Here is a 15,405-nt window from a genome sequence, read left to right as displayed (position 1 = left end):
ACACAGAGATACCATGGACACAGAAACTGTTGAACAATTATGCAAAGCTACTCATCAACCCCCCAACACCCCCAACTCCCCGCGCCCCCCCCTGCAGAATGCATAGTTTACAATTCACTTTACAAAATAAAGAAGCGATGCTGACCACATATGGGACCTTTTTTTTTTGAAAAAAGAAAAAAACAACAACCTCTTCTTAAATTCAGTATCAAAATTCACATTTGCATAAGAATACATTTCAAGGCCATTAGAGAGGAATGAGATTGGAGCAGAGAAAGCTTCAGTATCCCCCCCTCCCTTTGTCTTCCTGAATGAAGAAGATGAAGGAATCTGGTTGTGAGGGTGTCCCCGTCCCCCCCCGCCCCACTTGGGGCTTGGAGGCAGACAAGAATTCGGGAAATGGCCCAAAGCATTGTACACGATTTCTTTAGAAGGTCAGAGATGGGGAGAAGAGGTGGAATCGTTAACAACAAAAACAGCTGAAATGAGACACTGCAGATTTCTATGTTTAAGCTGTAAGAGGTTCTGAAAAAAGAGGATTTCAGATTTTTCTCTCTCCTTTCTTTTTTAAACACCTTGACCTTTACATCTCAAAACCCTCTTTTCTTTGTGTGTAATACCCTGTTTGCTCAAATGGCAACACTGAATGAGCTGGGACAAACCACCAAACGATCTTATTGGACATGGAGGGTGAAGATATACTGCCTGTACCACATCCTAGGGCATAAAGAAGCAAGAAATGCCTTCTCCTCTGCATGCAGAAACACACTACCATCATGGTTCGGTTCTCCAGTGGTTACAGAAAACCCCCCCAACAGTCACCTGCACACACACGCACGCACAAAAGACACGCGGTCACAACTCTGGAAAGGAAGGTGTGCGCCAGCGTCGCCTCAGCGGTACCCCCAACACTCCTCAGTCCTGTGAGATACTGATGCCCGTGGTCAACAGTGGCCTGCAAGGGAGAAAGTCTGACCTTCCTAAAGAATAATTTGACCATCTTTTCTTATCTCTGATGGAGACCTTCCCAAATAGATGGTTCCTGTACTCACAAAGGCACATTCAGAAATACTACATTTAAGTAACACCTTATACAAAATAAAAAGCGGGTGGTGGTGGTGGTGGTGGTGTTTTAAACACACTCGTTCTGACCTACCCGACATTTCCCTGGCGAGAAATGTCACGTGTTGGCCTGAATCACTCGGTGAGACTGTCGTCCCTTTCAAAGGCAGGTCATTTCTTCCAGGTTTGTACAGAGGTGGGTTTGGCTCACTTGCATAAGCATTCCCTGCTCCTTTCCCATTTTTGGCTTCTCTGTTTGGATTCGACCACACCTCTCCCCATAAAGCTCCGCTGTAAGGCTATCCTCTCAAAGTAAGTAAGGCTCCTAGCTCTCCACTCCAGTCACCTTTCAGAACTTCTTCCTCTTCGATCCCCACCCCATTAACTCTTCTGGTACCAGATGTAAAGAGAGGGGACACCAAACGTCCAAGGGGTGGGGGAGATGCAAGAAAACAGAGGAGATGAGATTTTGGGAAAGCAAAGCACTTAAAACCACAACCAAACCACACAATGCTGTCAGCAAGCTGGGCAACTACTTGTACTGCTTAGCATCATCTCTAAGGAAAAATTCTGCCTAATGACACAAAAAAAGCACAGTCCATTTACTGACTGGCTAGAAACAGGGAAAAAAACCCAAACACTAACAACCAACCACCACCAACCAACCCAGAACTCGGAAGGGTTGTCTTTTCAATGCACTGATTTGGAGTTCAAGTCCCTCGGCTGAGGCACAAAGTGCTTAAGGACCCAAAACAAACACTGCTCACTGGGACGTTTTCCTCATCTCTCCCAGCCGTCTCAGCGTCACTCACGAGGAGTACACAGCACCAGTCCTGCGGAGGCTGCTCCCCGGACTGGACAGGGAAACCCTGAATCTCCACTTCGTTCTGAACAGGAAGAGAGGTGCTGGTGCCCGGCTCGTGGCGACTCCCCCAAACGACTCCACCTGCCCAAACGCTGCTCGCGAGGGGTAGGGATGAGCTGCCACCCTCACCCGGATGGTGTGGACATGCAGCAAAGAGGGCCATTTATCAGACTGGATGGTATGGGACAGTTGCTGCAGGTATTTCAAGGCCTTATTTCTTAATAAACCCTCCCACTTTGATAAAACTGCTACAGTCACAAAATCCTGGTGTTGGTAGCAATCCCAAATCTGAACTGGACCTGACTCTCCCTCTCTTTCCCAAAGATGAGAAAGTAAAACACAGACACACACCCAGACACACACACACTCACACCGCTTTGGCACTGGCCATAGAAACACAGACCACGCGTACAAACGTCCTACTAGCACAATAAAATTAAAGGTTCGGTTGATGGTGTGCCGCCACTGTGGCCAATGGGTACAGATACCCTCGTTACTGGCTGAATGTTGAGGTCACAAGATTGACAATGTCTCGCGCACACGCACGCACACACACACCTCATTTCCACTATAGCACTAAACTCCACTTATACACTTTAATAGGAAAAACAAGACTGAAGACGATTCTCTTACAGTTAACACTAAGATGCGCAGTTAATGCATAGAGGTGATGGGACAGAATCTGGAGAGATCACTGGAGAAGGAAAAGGTTGACTTTTATTGAATAAAATATATATATTTCTTCCTACTTCAAGACCTTACTTTAAATATATATATATATATATATATATTATATATATATATATATATATATATATATATATATATATATATATATATATTGTGTGTGTGTGTGTGTGTGTGTGTGTGTATAAACGATAAAAAAAACCATACCCCAACAAATAAAACTGTGTCTACTGCATTTTAACTGTCCTGGAGGGAGGGGGAAGGTAGGGAGGGGGAGGAAGGGACCTAGAACCAGGACTTTCTCTATCTCAAGACTCAATTGTTCCCTAATCTGAGAGATGGGGCTAACAGCCAAGTCTCCCCAAGATGGCCTATTTCTGAAGCACAGAAAACAGGCTTGGCTTAAGCTGTCTGCTGAGCACACAGGAATCTTTAGTCTGTTCAACAGAAATACCAGAATGCCAGGATCTTGGGGAAAAAAAGGGTGGGGAAATGTACCCCCTTTGAGGCTGAAACTGAATTTCAAAGCAAATACAGTCCCCTCAGAAAAGCACAGAAGAGGTGAGAGGGATTGATGGTGAACATGACAATGTGGACTATAACCTCCAGAACTGAAGTTTTTGCTAAAAATGATAAAGGAACTTCCAAATTCTTAGAAAGCTTTCTTTTTTCCCCCACATGTCTTACTTAGACACAACACTTCACAAGAGAACTCATGAGAGCTTACTGCTAATTGATGCCACGCTCACAGGAAAGGTGGGAAGTTGGCTATCCTAATAACATCACGAGAGAAAACAAAAACCCCCCCAGACTGAGAGTGAGTGAATATCTTGAAAGAAAGCAGCCCCAAGCAGTGGAGGAGACAAAGGACGTGGACCTCGGCGAAGGGGGTGTCTTTGGAACCCTCACTTGCAGCATGCGCTAACTGTGGCCTCCACGACGACCATGGAACCCCACAATTGAGGGGCGCTGGCTCTGGGACCTTTCTGTGTCTTCACAGTGTCTCGGAGAGTTGTCAGTCTGGCTTAGCAGACACCGAAAATGAGGACAAATATGACGGCAGAGGGTCGGTCGGTCACACAGCCTGGTCTGGTGGAAGACATTTCCTTCCCCACGGGTGGGCAGAGACCAACGAAGCGTGTCTCTCTGGTCACTCCAGGGCGAGCGTCCGAAAAGAAGTCTGGTAAGAACGCAGGAAGCTTTGTCCTCAAGAAGGAGAAGACAGGTGAAAAAAAAAGCTGACTCGGTGGGTTATTCCACCCAACATGAGCGCCCATTTGTGATTTTTTCAGAAGAAGCTGGGGGAATGGGGGGGGATGACACACTCTCAGACTGTGCACTTGGAGGGCAAGTACTTAAGCCACACAGTGTGATCACATCCTCAACTGTCTCCTGTTCTTAAGTCACTGTCAACCAGCAAAGCAAACCTTCTGGAGTACGGAGGGAAAAAAAAAAGGTAAGGGCAGGGAGGAGCAGGAAACCCTAGAGAACTCCTTTCTACTGGCCCAACACAATAAGACTTTCCAAATTAATACAGGTTCACGTTTTCACAAGCGCTCACACAAAGCATGCGATGGATGAAAGTGGAGGGTACACAATCAAACACAGGGCAGGGACTCGGCATTCTATTTTTTCAAGATCTAAAAGCACATTTTATTTCTAGGCATTTTTTCTCTCTTTTTGAAATTTCGCCCACTGCCATTGGGGCACAGCCAGAAGGACTCCATACTCTTTCAAGGACAGGTGCATGAATTCACACGGAGTGACTGGACCACAAGCGCGCGCGCACACACACACACACACACACACACACACACACACACACACCCCCTCCCCCTTTCACAGGATGTCTGGGTGTATGTACAAAGGCACTAAAGCGGTTTCAGAGAAATTTCAGGCATTAACTCCACTTCCCCTCACCTGGAGAGGAAGTTTTTCATTCCCAGTGGTAAGCTCAAATGTCTCAGTGAAGCTCTCATCATGCTTGGGAATTTCAATATCTGGCCCCAGAAGGGTATGCAAAAAGAGAACTCAGTATCACCAAAAAAAGAAAGTCAAACTTCCAAGTCTCTAGCTGGTGGATGGAGATAAGTAAGCAGCAAATCTTTAAAATAGCAATTAAAACAAACACAACAGTAGCTGGGAGCTAAAAAAGGAAAAATCATTTGTTCCTTGTTAGATTATCTTCTTCTTTCCCCCCTCCTTCCCACAATAAAAGGAGGCAGAGACAGACATTTCTCATTTATGGAATAGTCCGTGGGTAATCTTCCTCTAGCAAGACCTGTATTTAAAATTTGTTCCAAAAAGCATTAACCTAGATTCTCTATTTTCTTTTACACAGATTCTCAATTCACCCAAACTTTACTAAATTTTACAGTCAGAACTAACATTTTGGGGAGAGTAGTGAAAGATGCAGGGACTGTCTTTTTTCTTTCATTAAAAAAAAAAAAGTACAAGGAGAGACAGCGGTTTAGCCTAAGTGGAAAGGACCAGTGATGCCATTCCCATTCAGAAGCCCATCTCTCTCTTTCTCAACTACAATTACGCACAATTCCAAATGAGACTAAGACAGAGCTTGTTACAGCTTAATCATTCTCCTATTTGTTTTTTTTTTTAAAGAGTATAATGAATTTCTTGCTGCTAAACTGAGAACTTTTAAAAAATATCTTATTTCTTTGTACAGGTTTTAAAATGTGTGATCCCCAGTTATGACTGTAACATTTAAAGACTTTTCTTTTTGAATTTTTTAAAATTAAGTAAAAACTTTTATTTTAAACTTTTCTTCTTGAAGATTCAGGAACCTGTAAAAGTTTATCAACAGGAAAGAAACAGCCATCTATCTAGGATAAGATACAGTGAAATAAACCATCTTCAAAAAAACTGGCTTCCTACCCTAGAATTCCTGAGAATGCTTGCAAATTTTAAAGCAGGAAAATAAATGTTAAAACAAACACAAAAAAACCCCAAACAAACACTGTTATATGCTCCCAGAGTTAGTCTTCATCTAAAATATATATTTTTATATATATATGCACTTTTTGGTCTTTTTAAAAATTTTTAATTTTTTTTCCCTTTAAGCTTATGATGGAAGAACATTTTAGCTTCTCAATTTTATTTTTACATATTTCAAATCCCTCATTATGTCTTGTAAACAAGAGGGGCTCTAGCACCCGGCTTTCACCGTAGTATCATAATGAACTCAACTTAACCCAAAGTGCAGGTAGAGGAACCACTAGGCAGGTTGGGAGGAGAAGAAGGATGAGGACCCGCAAGGAGCCCTTGGGGAGGTGGGGGCGGTAGCAGGCAATGGGACAGAAGAAGCCAAGGGCGGCGCTTCTGGGGACTTCCACTACAGGTAAGGAACTTAGATCATGTTTTCTCTATTGAGGAGGACAGCTGCTCTTCACCTCAAGGCCACAACAGAGCTAATGCTTCACCACTTGGGAAGAAACCAGGGAGAGGGGCTGAAGAGGGGGGTCTTCTCTGCAGAGGGTAGGACAAAGACAGAAACTGGTGGGCTGGCGTGGGGCAGGGGTATTCTAAAAAAGCAAGCAAGCAAGCAATGCTGTCCATCTGCTGCAACCTCCCGCTTGCCCACCTGCCCCCGGCCCCCTCCTGATTCACATCTCATAATCATAAGCAGTGAATGCTCCTTGTAAGACGCTATAACTGCAACTTAACATCCCCCTTTGTCAATCCTTTTGGATGCCTGGTTTAGACTGACAGGGGTGAGTCAAGAAACCTATAGTGCTTCCCATTTCCTTTGTCTCACATGCAAATGATTTTCTTTTGCCTTTCCCTAACCACTCAACACATGCACAAGTACACACACACACACACACACACACACACACACACACACATATAAATGAAAAGTTAACTACATTAGGCATTGTTGTATCCTTCACTGAAGATGCTCAAATGAGACGCTTACACCATCTCCCCCATCTGAAAGCTGACAAGGACAGCAGCGTCTACTCCCACCCAAGGTCGGGTCCGAGCAGGCAGGCATTTGCTGGTACAGAATGTGGGCACTTTATGTAAATCAGCTGAATGCAGACTGATGATGTCCATGCCTAGCCAAGTGCTAGCCCTTCTCCTTGCCCCCGCCGGAGGCAGGCGCTGGCCGTGAAGGGGTCTCCCTCCCTCTGGTCCACTCAGCTCCCCTCCCCAAAAGCAGCAGTACCGATGTCGAGCCCAGTGCGCGTGCACGGACACACTGGCCATTACTGTGGATTCCAAGGTCGCCCCTGTTCCGCCCAGAGTACTGTACTACACTGATGCTCACAAAAGTTTCTTTAAATACCGAAATAAAAAAGCAACAATACAGGAAAACAAGGTGCAATACTCAAAAGTCTTTGCTAGTTAGACCTGCCTAAGCAACAGCACACACACAGGAAATACACAGCACAGAGAAACAAAAGGAAAGGCTTGAAATACACACTGGTTTAAGAACATTCTTCAGTAAACGTTTCGCTCAGTGACGGTCTGGTGCTGGGACACGCCCAGGCCTGGCACAGGTAACGCTCAGCATCTGGAGCAGAGAGGGGAGCTGCCTACGCCTTCAGCAGGCGGCTGATGCCACTCAACTTTTTTTTTCTGTTTTTAAAAAAAAATGACAAGACAACTTAGTTTAAAATTTAGGTAAGCATGAAATTTCTGATTTCCAATGAGCAAATTCCATGTGTCTGGGCCACGGCCAGGGAAGGGGAGACCTGCTCTCATTTTTCACTTTGGAAACACCACAAAAGAGCTGTAAGGTCTTCCCACCCACTCCTGTCAGAACCAAAAAGGACTTGCTTTGAGAAAACACACCAGTCGGACGCTGTGATGCGTCTCTGATTTTAAAACCAGAAATAAATCTGTACTAAATACACGGATGAGCACACGAGGACGTGGCCACTTCAGATGTGCTCCTGCTTGCCTGATTCTGGGTATGGCAGTGCTCCACTCTGCTGCTGGATGGAAGTAAAGGCTGTCTCTCTCACACACACACGCACACGACTCACAAACACAAAAGAGCGCCCTGCTCGTGGGCACAAAAAGCATTCTCCTGAAACCTTAACGCGCCCCCACTGGGTTTGGCGTCAGTCCTGGCCGGCCAGCCTGCGGACTGGCAGCAGCGTGGCCTTCCGATTAGTGGGGGCGGGACGAGGAGGAGCACACACGCACACGAACACACGTGCACACACACACCAACCACAAGCATGCCTGGGCAGTTACATGTGCCAGCACACACTGGTATTTATCGACCAGCCAATCACAATTTTTTTCCTTTTTTTTTTAAAGTTTTTTGTTTTGTTTTTAAAGTGAGGCTCCGTCTAGTCTTCCCTCCCCCAACCCCCACAATTCTTTTGCCCTCCCCCCCCCCAACACGGTAGACCTAAGGACGGAAACACACCCAGTGCAAACCAAGTTAAAAAGCTATTTTTCAGTATATATGTTTCTTAGCAACAACTTCCGTATAACATGAAAAAGTGAAAAACTAGAAACTAATTTTTTTAATTTTTTGTGTTGAAATTTAAATGGTATGTGTACTTGCTTCACATTGTCTTTCTAGGTTGGCGTTCATGATTCAAGTATTTCAAGAGTGATATGTTCTCTTTTTGGATTCATTTTCCAAACGAAAAAACTGAAGTTATAAGGGAGGCAACTATGTGCTCAGACAGTCTGGCAATGACCCACCTTTTTTTTTTTCTCTCTCCGTTTTCTTTTTTCCTTTTAAAAATGTATTTATTGCAAGTTGAAAAAAAAAACGAAAAGGTCGAGTTAGTGCTGCTGCTGTTTCCAAAAAAGGTCACGAGGTCAGAGTTGAAAGTTCTAAGTTCAGATTGAATCCGACCCTCCTCCCAGAAGGTCACCAGGTAGCAAAGGAGCAGGGCTGCCCATCCGGTGGGGATCTTCCCCACTGGGGACCCCCCACAAGCTGGAGGAGTAGTTTGGGGGCCCCCACAAGGAGGCGCCAGGGAGGTCGCCACCACTGCTGCTGCCCCCACCGCTGCTCCACTGGCCGAGCCCTGCTGACCCCCCAAAAAGATTTAGGGCGGGGCCGACGGCATCTGCCTGGCTTTGTCCCGTCTCCAGGGGTTGCCAGCCGGCGGCCGGCGCGCTTGGCGTCGCGGCAGGGGGAGGGGGCTGGGCTTGTGCCAAAAACCGGCTCACCTCCTCGTCTGTGGCAAACTCAGCCAGGATGGTAGTGTTTCCCAGCACACACCTGGAGAGGGACAGAAAAGGGGCGATGCTCAGGGGCTATGCCTTTTAAATCCTAGAAGGCACACAGAGGAAACATCGGAGGCTCTACTGGCAATGAAGAAGACAGCTCTGGTCCATCTCTGTCAATGCTCTAAATCTGGGTGAAGGCGTCTAGCACTGGCCTCCCGGACCCAGGCCACAACGACCCTCGGAAATCAGTCGTGTGGGTCGACACCAACACTTCTCTCTTACTACTTAGGACTGTCTCCAGGGTCGCTCATCAGAACTCAGACTATTTCTGGAATGGAAGCAGGCCTTGGTGCCTGGCAGGAAAAATGTGTTCTGGACTACAAACGAAAACCCTCCTGTCCTGCCCTTCTCTCGCTGATGCTTCCCCAACAGGGAGATGGAAGAGTCCTCACTCTTGTACCTGCTGCCTATGCGAAGCTGAACACCATGTGAGGCACCTTCATTCTCCTTCTTGGCCTCTGTTTCCTCCCGTGTAAAATGTGTGCTACATGCATGCAGGAAGCCCCTTCACTGTGCCCTGGCACTGCCCATACCCATTCCGGCCCCAGGGCTTCACCCCGCATGTGCCCGGGGGCCCCGGCAGGTACTCACATGTGTAGGGCAGTCTGGGCCTTGGCCGCCTCCTGTTTGGTGCTGTATCGGATCAGGGCCGTGCCCTGGGTCAGGTTCAGATGGAATGTCAGCAGTGGGCCGTGCTGCATGCAGATCGTCCTCAAGGTTGACCCATCAATCTAAGGACAAAGCACCCAGGTGAGTCATGAGAGAGGGGAGGAGGGAGGGCAGTGGAGCTACTTGAGATGCAGATTCTCGGCCGCAGAGAGAGAACAACAGCGCAACAGAAGGAAGCAGGAAAGAGAAAAACCACCCGGGGTCCTCAGGGCACTGGGGAGGCAGCACCAAGGCAGCCACTTTAGCTCCCCCAAAACACAAACTTCTGGTAAATAAATTATAAGAAAAAAAATTAGAAAATAAAAGCATCAACGTGGACTGGGAACCTAGTTATCAGCCCAAGGTCTTGGCAAGCAGAGGTACTAGCTGCAAGGGAGTGGCCAGACGGGGCTGTGCCACGCACCTGGCAGGTGGCTGAGGATGCACTGAAAACCTCAGTCTAGCTTGGAGAGCCATCTACCCTGCCCTTTCGGGCTGTCCATGGACTTCCAGCCTTTCCCTGCTCTCTCGCACCTCCAGAGGCAGAGGTCAGGTACCAGGATGTCAAGTCTCCACGTCCAGGGCTCTGCCTGGATGTGGGCTGCTCATACTGGACCCCTTGCCTTCAGAACCTTGATTAAGGGGGGGCCCAAGCTGGGACTCCTCATTCTGCGCCTCGTCCCCCACCATCTTGGGATGACAAAAAGACCCAGCACTGGAGGCAGGTTTCACTCAGGCCCCTGGCGGGGGGGGGGGGACCAGCTGTCTGGGGACACCAATTCCTGACCACTCCCCCTTTTCCCTCAAAGAGTTACTGACTGCCAGACTAGAAGCACCAGTGCCACTGGTCAGCATCTGGAGAGGAGCCTGACGTCTGCAATCCGCACCACAACCCCGGCAGACAGAGGTCAACCATTGGCCGTCCATACACAGTGGCTGCAGAGGCCATCGCTGCTAAGCTGCCATGTCTCTCAAAGCCCTTCCATCTAATGGTCCAGTTTCCCATCTCTCCTCACCCATGGGGTTGCTTCTTGGCTCCCATCTCTGGCCCCACCCTCGACAAAGACCTTGGTCGGTTGGGCTTTTTGCCACCAGAGGGCAGCTCTTTCACGGCCTCTCCTGAGACCTTGCAATCTGGCTGCCAGAGCTCTCTGAGGCTAGCAACCCTCGTCTTGTCCAACCTGTTGCCCTCTCTCGGCTCCTGAAGCTTTTTTTGGGGGGGAGGTAACTGGGGTTAAGTGACTTGCCTAGAATCACACAGCTAGTGAACGTTACGTGTCTGAGGCTGGATTTGAACTCAGGTCCTCCTGACTCCGGGGCCAATGTGCTATCCACTGTGCCACCAGCTGCCCCTGCTCTGGACACTCCTGCCTCTCCTCCTATTGGTCAGAGCGCCCTCATGATCCCCGATGGTGAGCTCTTCAGTCTCGGGCTTAAGGACCATCTGTACACAAACAACTCCTGAATCAGCCTCCTGTCCTCCTGACTCGGTCCCCGTCAGCTCCCTTTCTGAACATGTCCACCTGGAGGCAGCCCAGTGGCATGGAGGCGGCTAGCCTGCCCGCGGACGTGTTTGTGGAGAGTCGTTACCGCGCTGTCTCTCCTCAAGGGAAGGGCCTGTTTTTGCCTTTCTTTGTATCCCCAGCACCCAGGGCCTGGCACACAGTAGGGTCTTCATAAACGCTTGCAGATTGGCACCCCTGCTACTTCCTTTTTCCTCTAGAGCACTGGTGTCAGACACGCTGATTCAGAAAAGCACGAATTAACACTGCCTATGTCGTACTGCATTTTTACTTGTTTTGTTAAACATTTCCCAAGGACATTTTAATCTGGTTCCCACAACACTACGGGTGAGTTTTGGACAGGGTTTGACACTTCTGCTCCAGAGATAGCTGGTAGCCTAGGGGAGAGTGTGTGTTAGGCCAGGAATAAGGAAGACAAGTTCAGGTTCAGACACCTCTGAGCTGTGTAGCTGCTGCCTGCCTCAGTTTCCCCAACTGTAAAAGGGAGACAATAACAGCACCTAAACCAAACAAAATGTGTAAAAAGCACTTAAGAACTGTCCGACACATGGCAGGAGTTTTGTAAATGCTTCTTCCTTTCCCTCTTTGCACCCTTACCATTCTCTGTTGAAGAAACTACTCTGTGCTTCCAAGATCCCACCTTAGTCAGCCTCCATTTTCCCCTTGCCCTTATCATCCAGCCGCTTTCCCATAGCCAATCACTTGACAAATCTTGTCAATCCTGTCTCCATCTCCTGCAGTCTGCAGCTGCCAAATTCAATGGCCTTTTCTCTCTCCTCAGCCCATCTCCACCTCCTCCAGCCTGAGCTCTCCTGGGCTCCTCCGCGGGACCTCCATCCCGGTTAAGTCCACCAGCTGCGAGTGTCCCCCAAGGCTCTACGCTGGGCCCTTCCTCTTTCTCCCTCTAACCAACTTCACTAGGTGATGTCATCAGCTCCCATCTCTCTGCAGGTGTCTCCTTTATCAGTCACCGTGGAATACATGCCCGGCAGTCACTGTAAACCTGACGTGTCCAAGACAGAACTCATTTTCCTTCCCCTTTCCAAACCTCCCTATTATTGTGAGGCTCAGAGCCTAGGGGTCATCCCTGACTCCTACCTACCCCCCCCCCACCCCCATCTGCGGTCTCCACCTTCAGTCTCCTGGATGCCCCTCCCCTGACCTCACGTCTGGACTAGCATTACACCTGCAGGGGGCTCAGCGAGCCTCTAGTCTCTCCTTGCTCCAATCCCTCCTCCTGCCTCCAAAATCATTTTCCTAACTCACGGCTCCAACTGCGTCACCTCCTCCCCTACTCCTTAAACGCCAGTGGCTACTTCTCCCCTCCAGAATCCAAGTACAACATGCTGTTTGGCTCTCCAACCCCTTTCTGCCCCGCCCTCCTCCTCCCTAGGGTGCTCTTCTCCCTGACCCTTCTGGCCTCCGCCTCCATCCTCCAGGGGGCCTGGAACATTCTCCCTCTCGACTTCCTTCGGCCTGTGGCTAAGTCCCAGCTTCTCCAAGGAACCTTTCCTCACTCCCTTAATGACAACGCCCCCCTTGCCACTCCGTCCTGCCACGGCCACCTGTGTGTAGACTGAGATCCTTGTGAGCACCGACCAGAGTCTGCCTCTGGTAGACCCAGCCCTGTATATACAGAGGATGCCGCCTGCATCCTCTGTACCTGCAGAGGGCCTCTCCATTTCTCCTGCTGGTTTTTCAAGCTGGCGTTCTACCTCCTGCCTCCCCACACCTTCTGTACCTGGAGGGGCTCCCATCAAGGCCCAACCTGGGTGTCACCTCTGACGGAAGTCCTGGCAGAGCTGCTGCTGTCTCCTTCAAATGATCCAGTATACGTGTCTGTCTACATGACCCACAGGGGACAATGACGGACCCTCCCTGCCCTCCCGGAGGCGACCTCTTGGTCCAGGCTGAGAGTGGGTCCTTAGCCAGCGTCAGACTCAAGGGCAGCCATTTGCCCTCCCACCTATCTTAGCTAGAGAGCTCTCATACCAACAAGAACACAAAGGGTGAGTACCTGGGGAGTGAGGTTGTGAAGAACCAGCCAGTAACTAGGACGAGCTGTGCCGCCATCGCTCCAGGCAGAGGCTAGGGAAGGATGGAAGCAACAGGAGAAGGCAGGTTAGAAGCAGGTGGACGGCAGTGCCCCCTCCCCCTCCCCCTGGGAACGCCTGGATCCCCTCTGAGACCCAGCAACGTGAGCTCCCCTCACCTGAGGCAAGCCTGGAGTCCTGGGCCCCCCACCCCCTAACTGAGCGGGGGGCTGTGCTGCTCCAGGGAGATGACGGTTTGGGATTGGTCAGGCCGGGAGGTGGGCGGGGCAGCCCGCTAGTGTTCCTTGAGGAAATATGGTTTTTCCACATCTTGTTGGAGAGATGAGTGGGGTTGTGTCCTATGGGGTCTGGGGACCATGTTGATTTGTAATCAGTGAACTTTGCTAGAAGAAAAAAGGAAGGCAGGAATTATTGACATCAGGAAGGGCCCCTACAGCGCTGGTTACAGTATGGTAAAAGCTAATCTTTATAGCATCTCATTTGATAATCACAACAGTCTTGTGAGGGAGATGCTGGGTTACCTTCCTGCTATATCACAAATGAGAAAACTCAAGTGCAGAAGGGAAGTGACTTGACCAGGCTCCCACAGGATTTGAACCTAGGTCTGGTACTCTATCCACCACGCTGCCCGCAGTAGCCTCACCCATATAAAATGTATTTTAACAGAATAATTCAACATATAACTAAAACACAAACACACACTTTATAAGCATCAACGTAAGGTAGACCATGTTTTGACTATGCATCTTCTTCATTTATACATAATGTGAATTTGTAAAATTAATGACTGTAAACTTGCCATGTTTATTAAAGAGTAAGATTATTCTTCAAAGTTTTCTTCTTTAAACATTACCTTCAAGGGAAAATTAATAAAAGAAAATGCTTTTGAAAAATTTGGAGGTTCATTTAGTTGTACTAATGCATTCCTGTGCTTTGGAAAATTGGCCCACTGACCCTTAAATGTGGGTCTGTCAGCACTCCTCACCCCCCCATTAGCACTTGTTGAACTGAATTAAAGAGACGTGTAAAAATTCTACTGCACTAGAATATTCTCCAGCCATCCTCTCATGTCCGTCTTCATATTTTTTCTCACATATTTCAAGGTAAAAAATAAAGGAGTTTTTCCCCATGCCACTTTAAAGACAAACAGAACAACCCTCTGAATTCCAAGCAGGAAACAAAACCGGTCATTATTTCTGAGGGTCAGGTAACATGCTGGCGCTTGCTAGACCAGTGCCTGCCCCTGGGGACATCATCCTCTAGCCGAGGAGAGCGTGACGCTTCCATCGGTGCCGTACAAGTGGGAGGAGAGTCGCCCACGACGGGGGGGGGGGGGGTGTCTGCTTAGCAATCTCTCAGCTGGTGAAACAGAAGGGACAACAAGGTGGAAGCAGCGTTTGGTGGAACGATCAGTGACAGGAGTCTGGACACAACAGAGAGTCTGTCAGGCAACAATGGAGACGTGAGGCTGGAAAGGCCATATGCCGTAGGCCTCCAGCGGCCGCAGCAAGAACATCAGCAGAACGCTGTCGTGAGGAAGTGGCTATTTCAGCAAGCTGACTCTGTTGAGCTGGACTGAAGAAGGGGAAACTAAAGGCAGGCCACCTCAGGGAGAGAAAGAAAAGGAAGGGATGGGGATAAAACAGGGCACCACAGAGGAAGAGGCAGTGTCCTGGACATGGCCACTAGTAGGACGGGAGTGTCTGGCGTCTAAAATGCCGCCAAGCCGCTGGCCAGGATGAAGGAGGAGGGCATGAGGCAATGTCCTGGGTTTTCAGTAGATGGCAGTCCAGCAGCCTGCTTGAGAAAAAGAGGTCCTACTATGGACATGCTTTCCCTGCACAGTGATGCTTTTATTGCTCACAGCTCGCTAGATGAGGTCCACTGTGGATAAAGTGAGTGGATGTATGAACTGAGCTTCTGAAAAGGTTACCTAAGAGCAGCAGGGAGGGATACTTTAGGAAATGGTGAAACACTCAGAAGTCACCGGCACTGAGGTTTTAATATAAACAATTCAAGAGCTTGGGGAAAAAAACACAACATACCCCAAACCAGAGAATTACTCGATCAAGTCCAGGAAAGACGCTTGTTAATGATGAGCAACGAAATGTGAAACTGAGACCCTAATCCATAAATACAATTTTTTTTTCTTAAATACAATTTTAAAAAAGCCGCCAAAGCCCAGTGTGGACACAGCCACGCTCTTTCCCTCCTTGCTCTGATGCATCTGTGATCTTGTTCACAGTGCTGTCAGCATTTCCTTTCTCTAACGATCCTGGCATCGTGTGGGCACCAATGGATACTCAGGCTGCACTCGACATGCTCCATCTCTCCGAAGCTATCT

General features: G+C 48.6%; 1 protein-coding gene across 1 annotated transcript in view; it reads right to left on the bottom strand.

Moving 5' to 3' along the window:
- Positions 1-8,030: 8,030 nt before the first annotated feature.
- Positions 8,031-15,405, bottom strand: part of TNRC6B (trinucleotide repeat containing adaptor 6B) — a 225,325-nt gene continuing 217,950 nt past the window's right edge. Inside the window, 4 exon segments of the mRNA XM_078147524.1 lie at positions 8,031-8,828; positions 9,428-9,567; positions 13,025-13,095; positions 13,220-13,444. Coding sequence (XP_078003650.1) covers positions 8,441-8,828; positions 9,428-9,567; positions 13,025-13,095; positions 13,220-13,444 — 824 coding nt within the window. The 3' untranslated portion in view covers positions 8,031-8,440.

Source organism: Phascolarctos cinereus, unplaced genomic scaffold (genome assembly GCF_003287225.1).
Source record: "Phascolarctos cinereus isolate Bilbo 61053 unplaced genomic scaffold, phaCin_HiC Scaffold_1;HRSCAF=81, whole genome shotgun sequence".
In the NCBI taxonomy this organism is placed as follows: Eukaryota; Metazoa; Chordata; class Mammalia; order Diprotodontia; family Phascolarctidae; genus Phascolarctos; species Phascolarctos cinereus.
The sequence above is the reverse complement of the archived record's forward strand: the minus strand, read 5'-3'. Positions and strand labels throughout refer to the sequence as shown.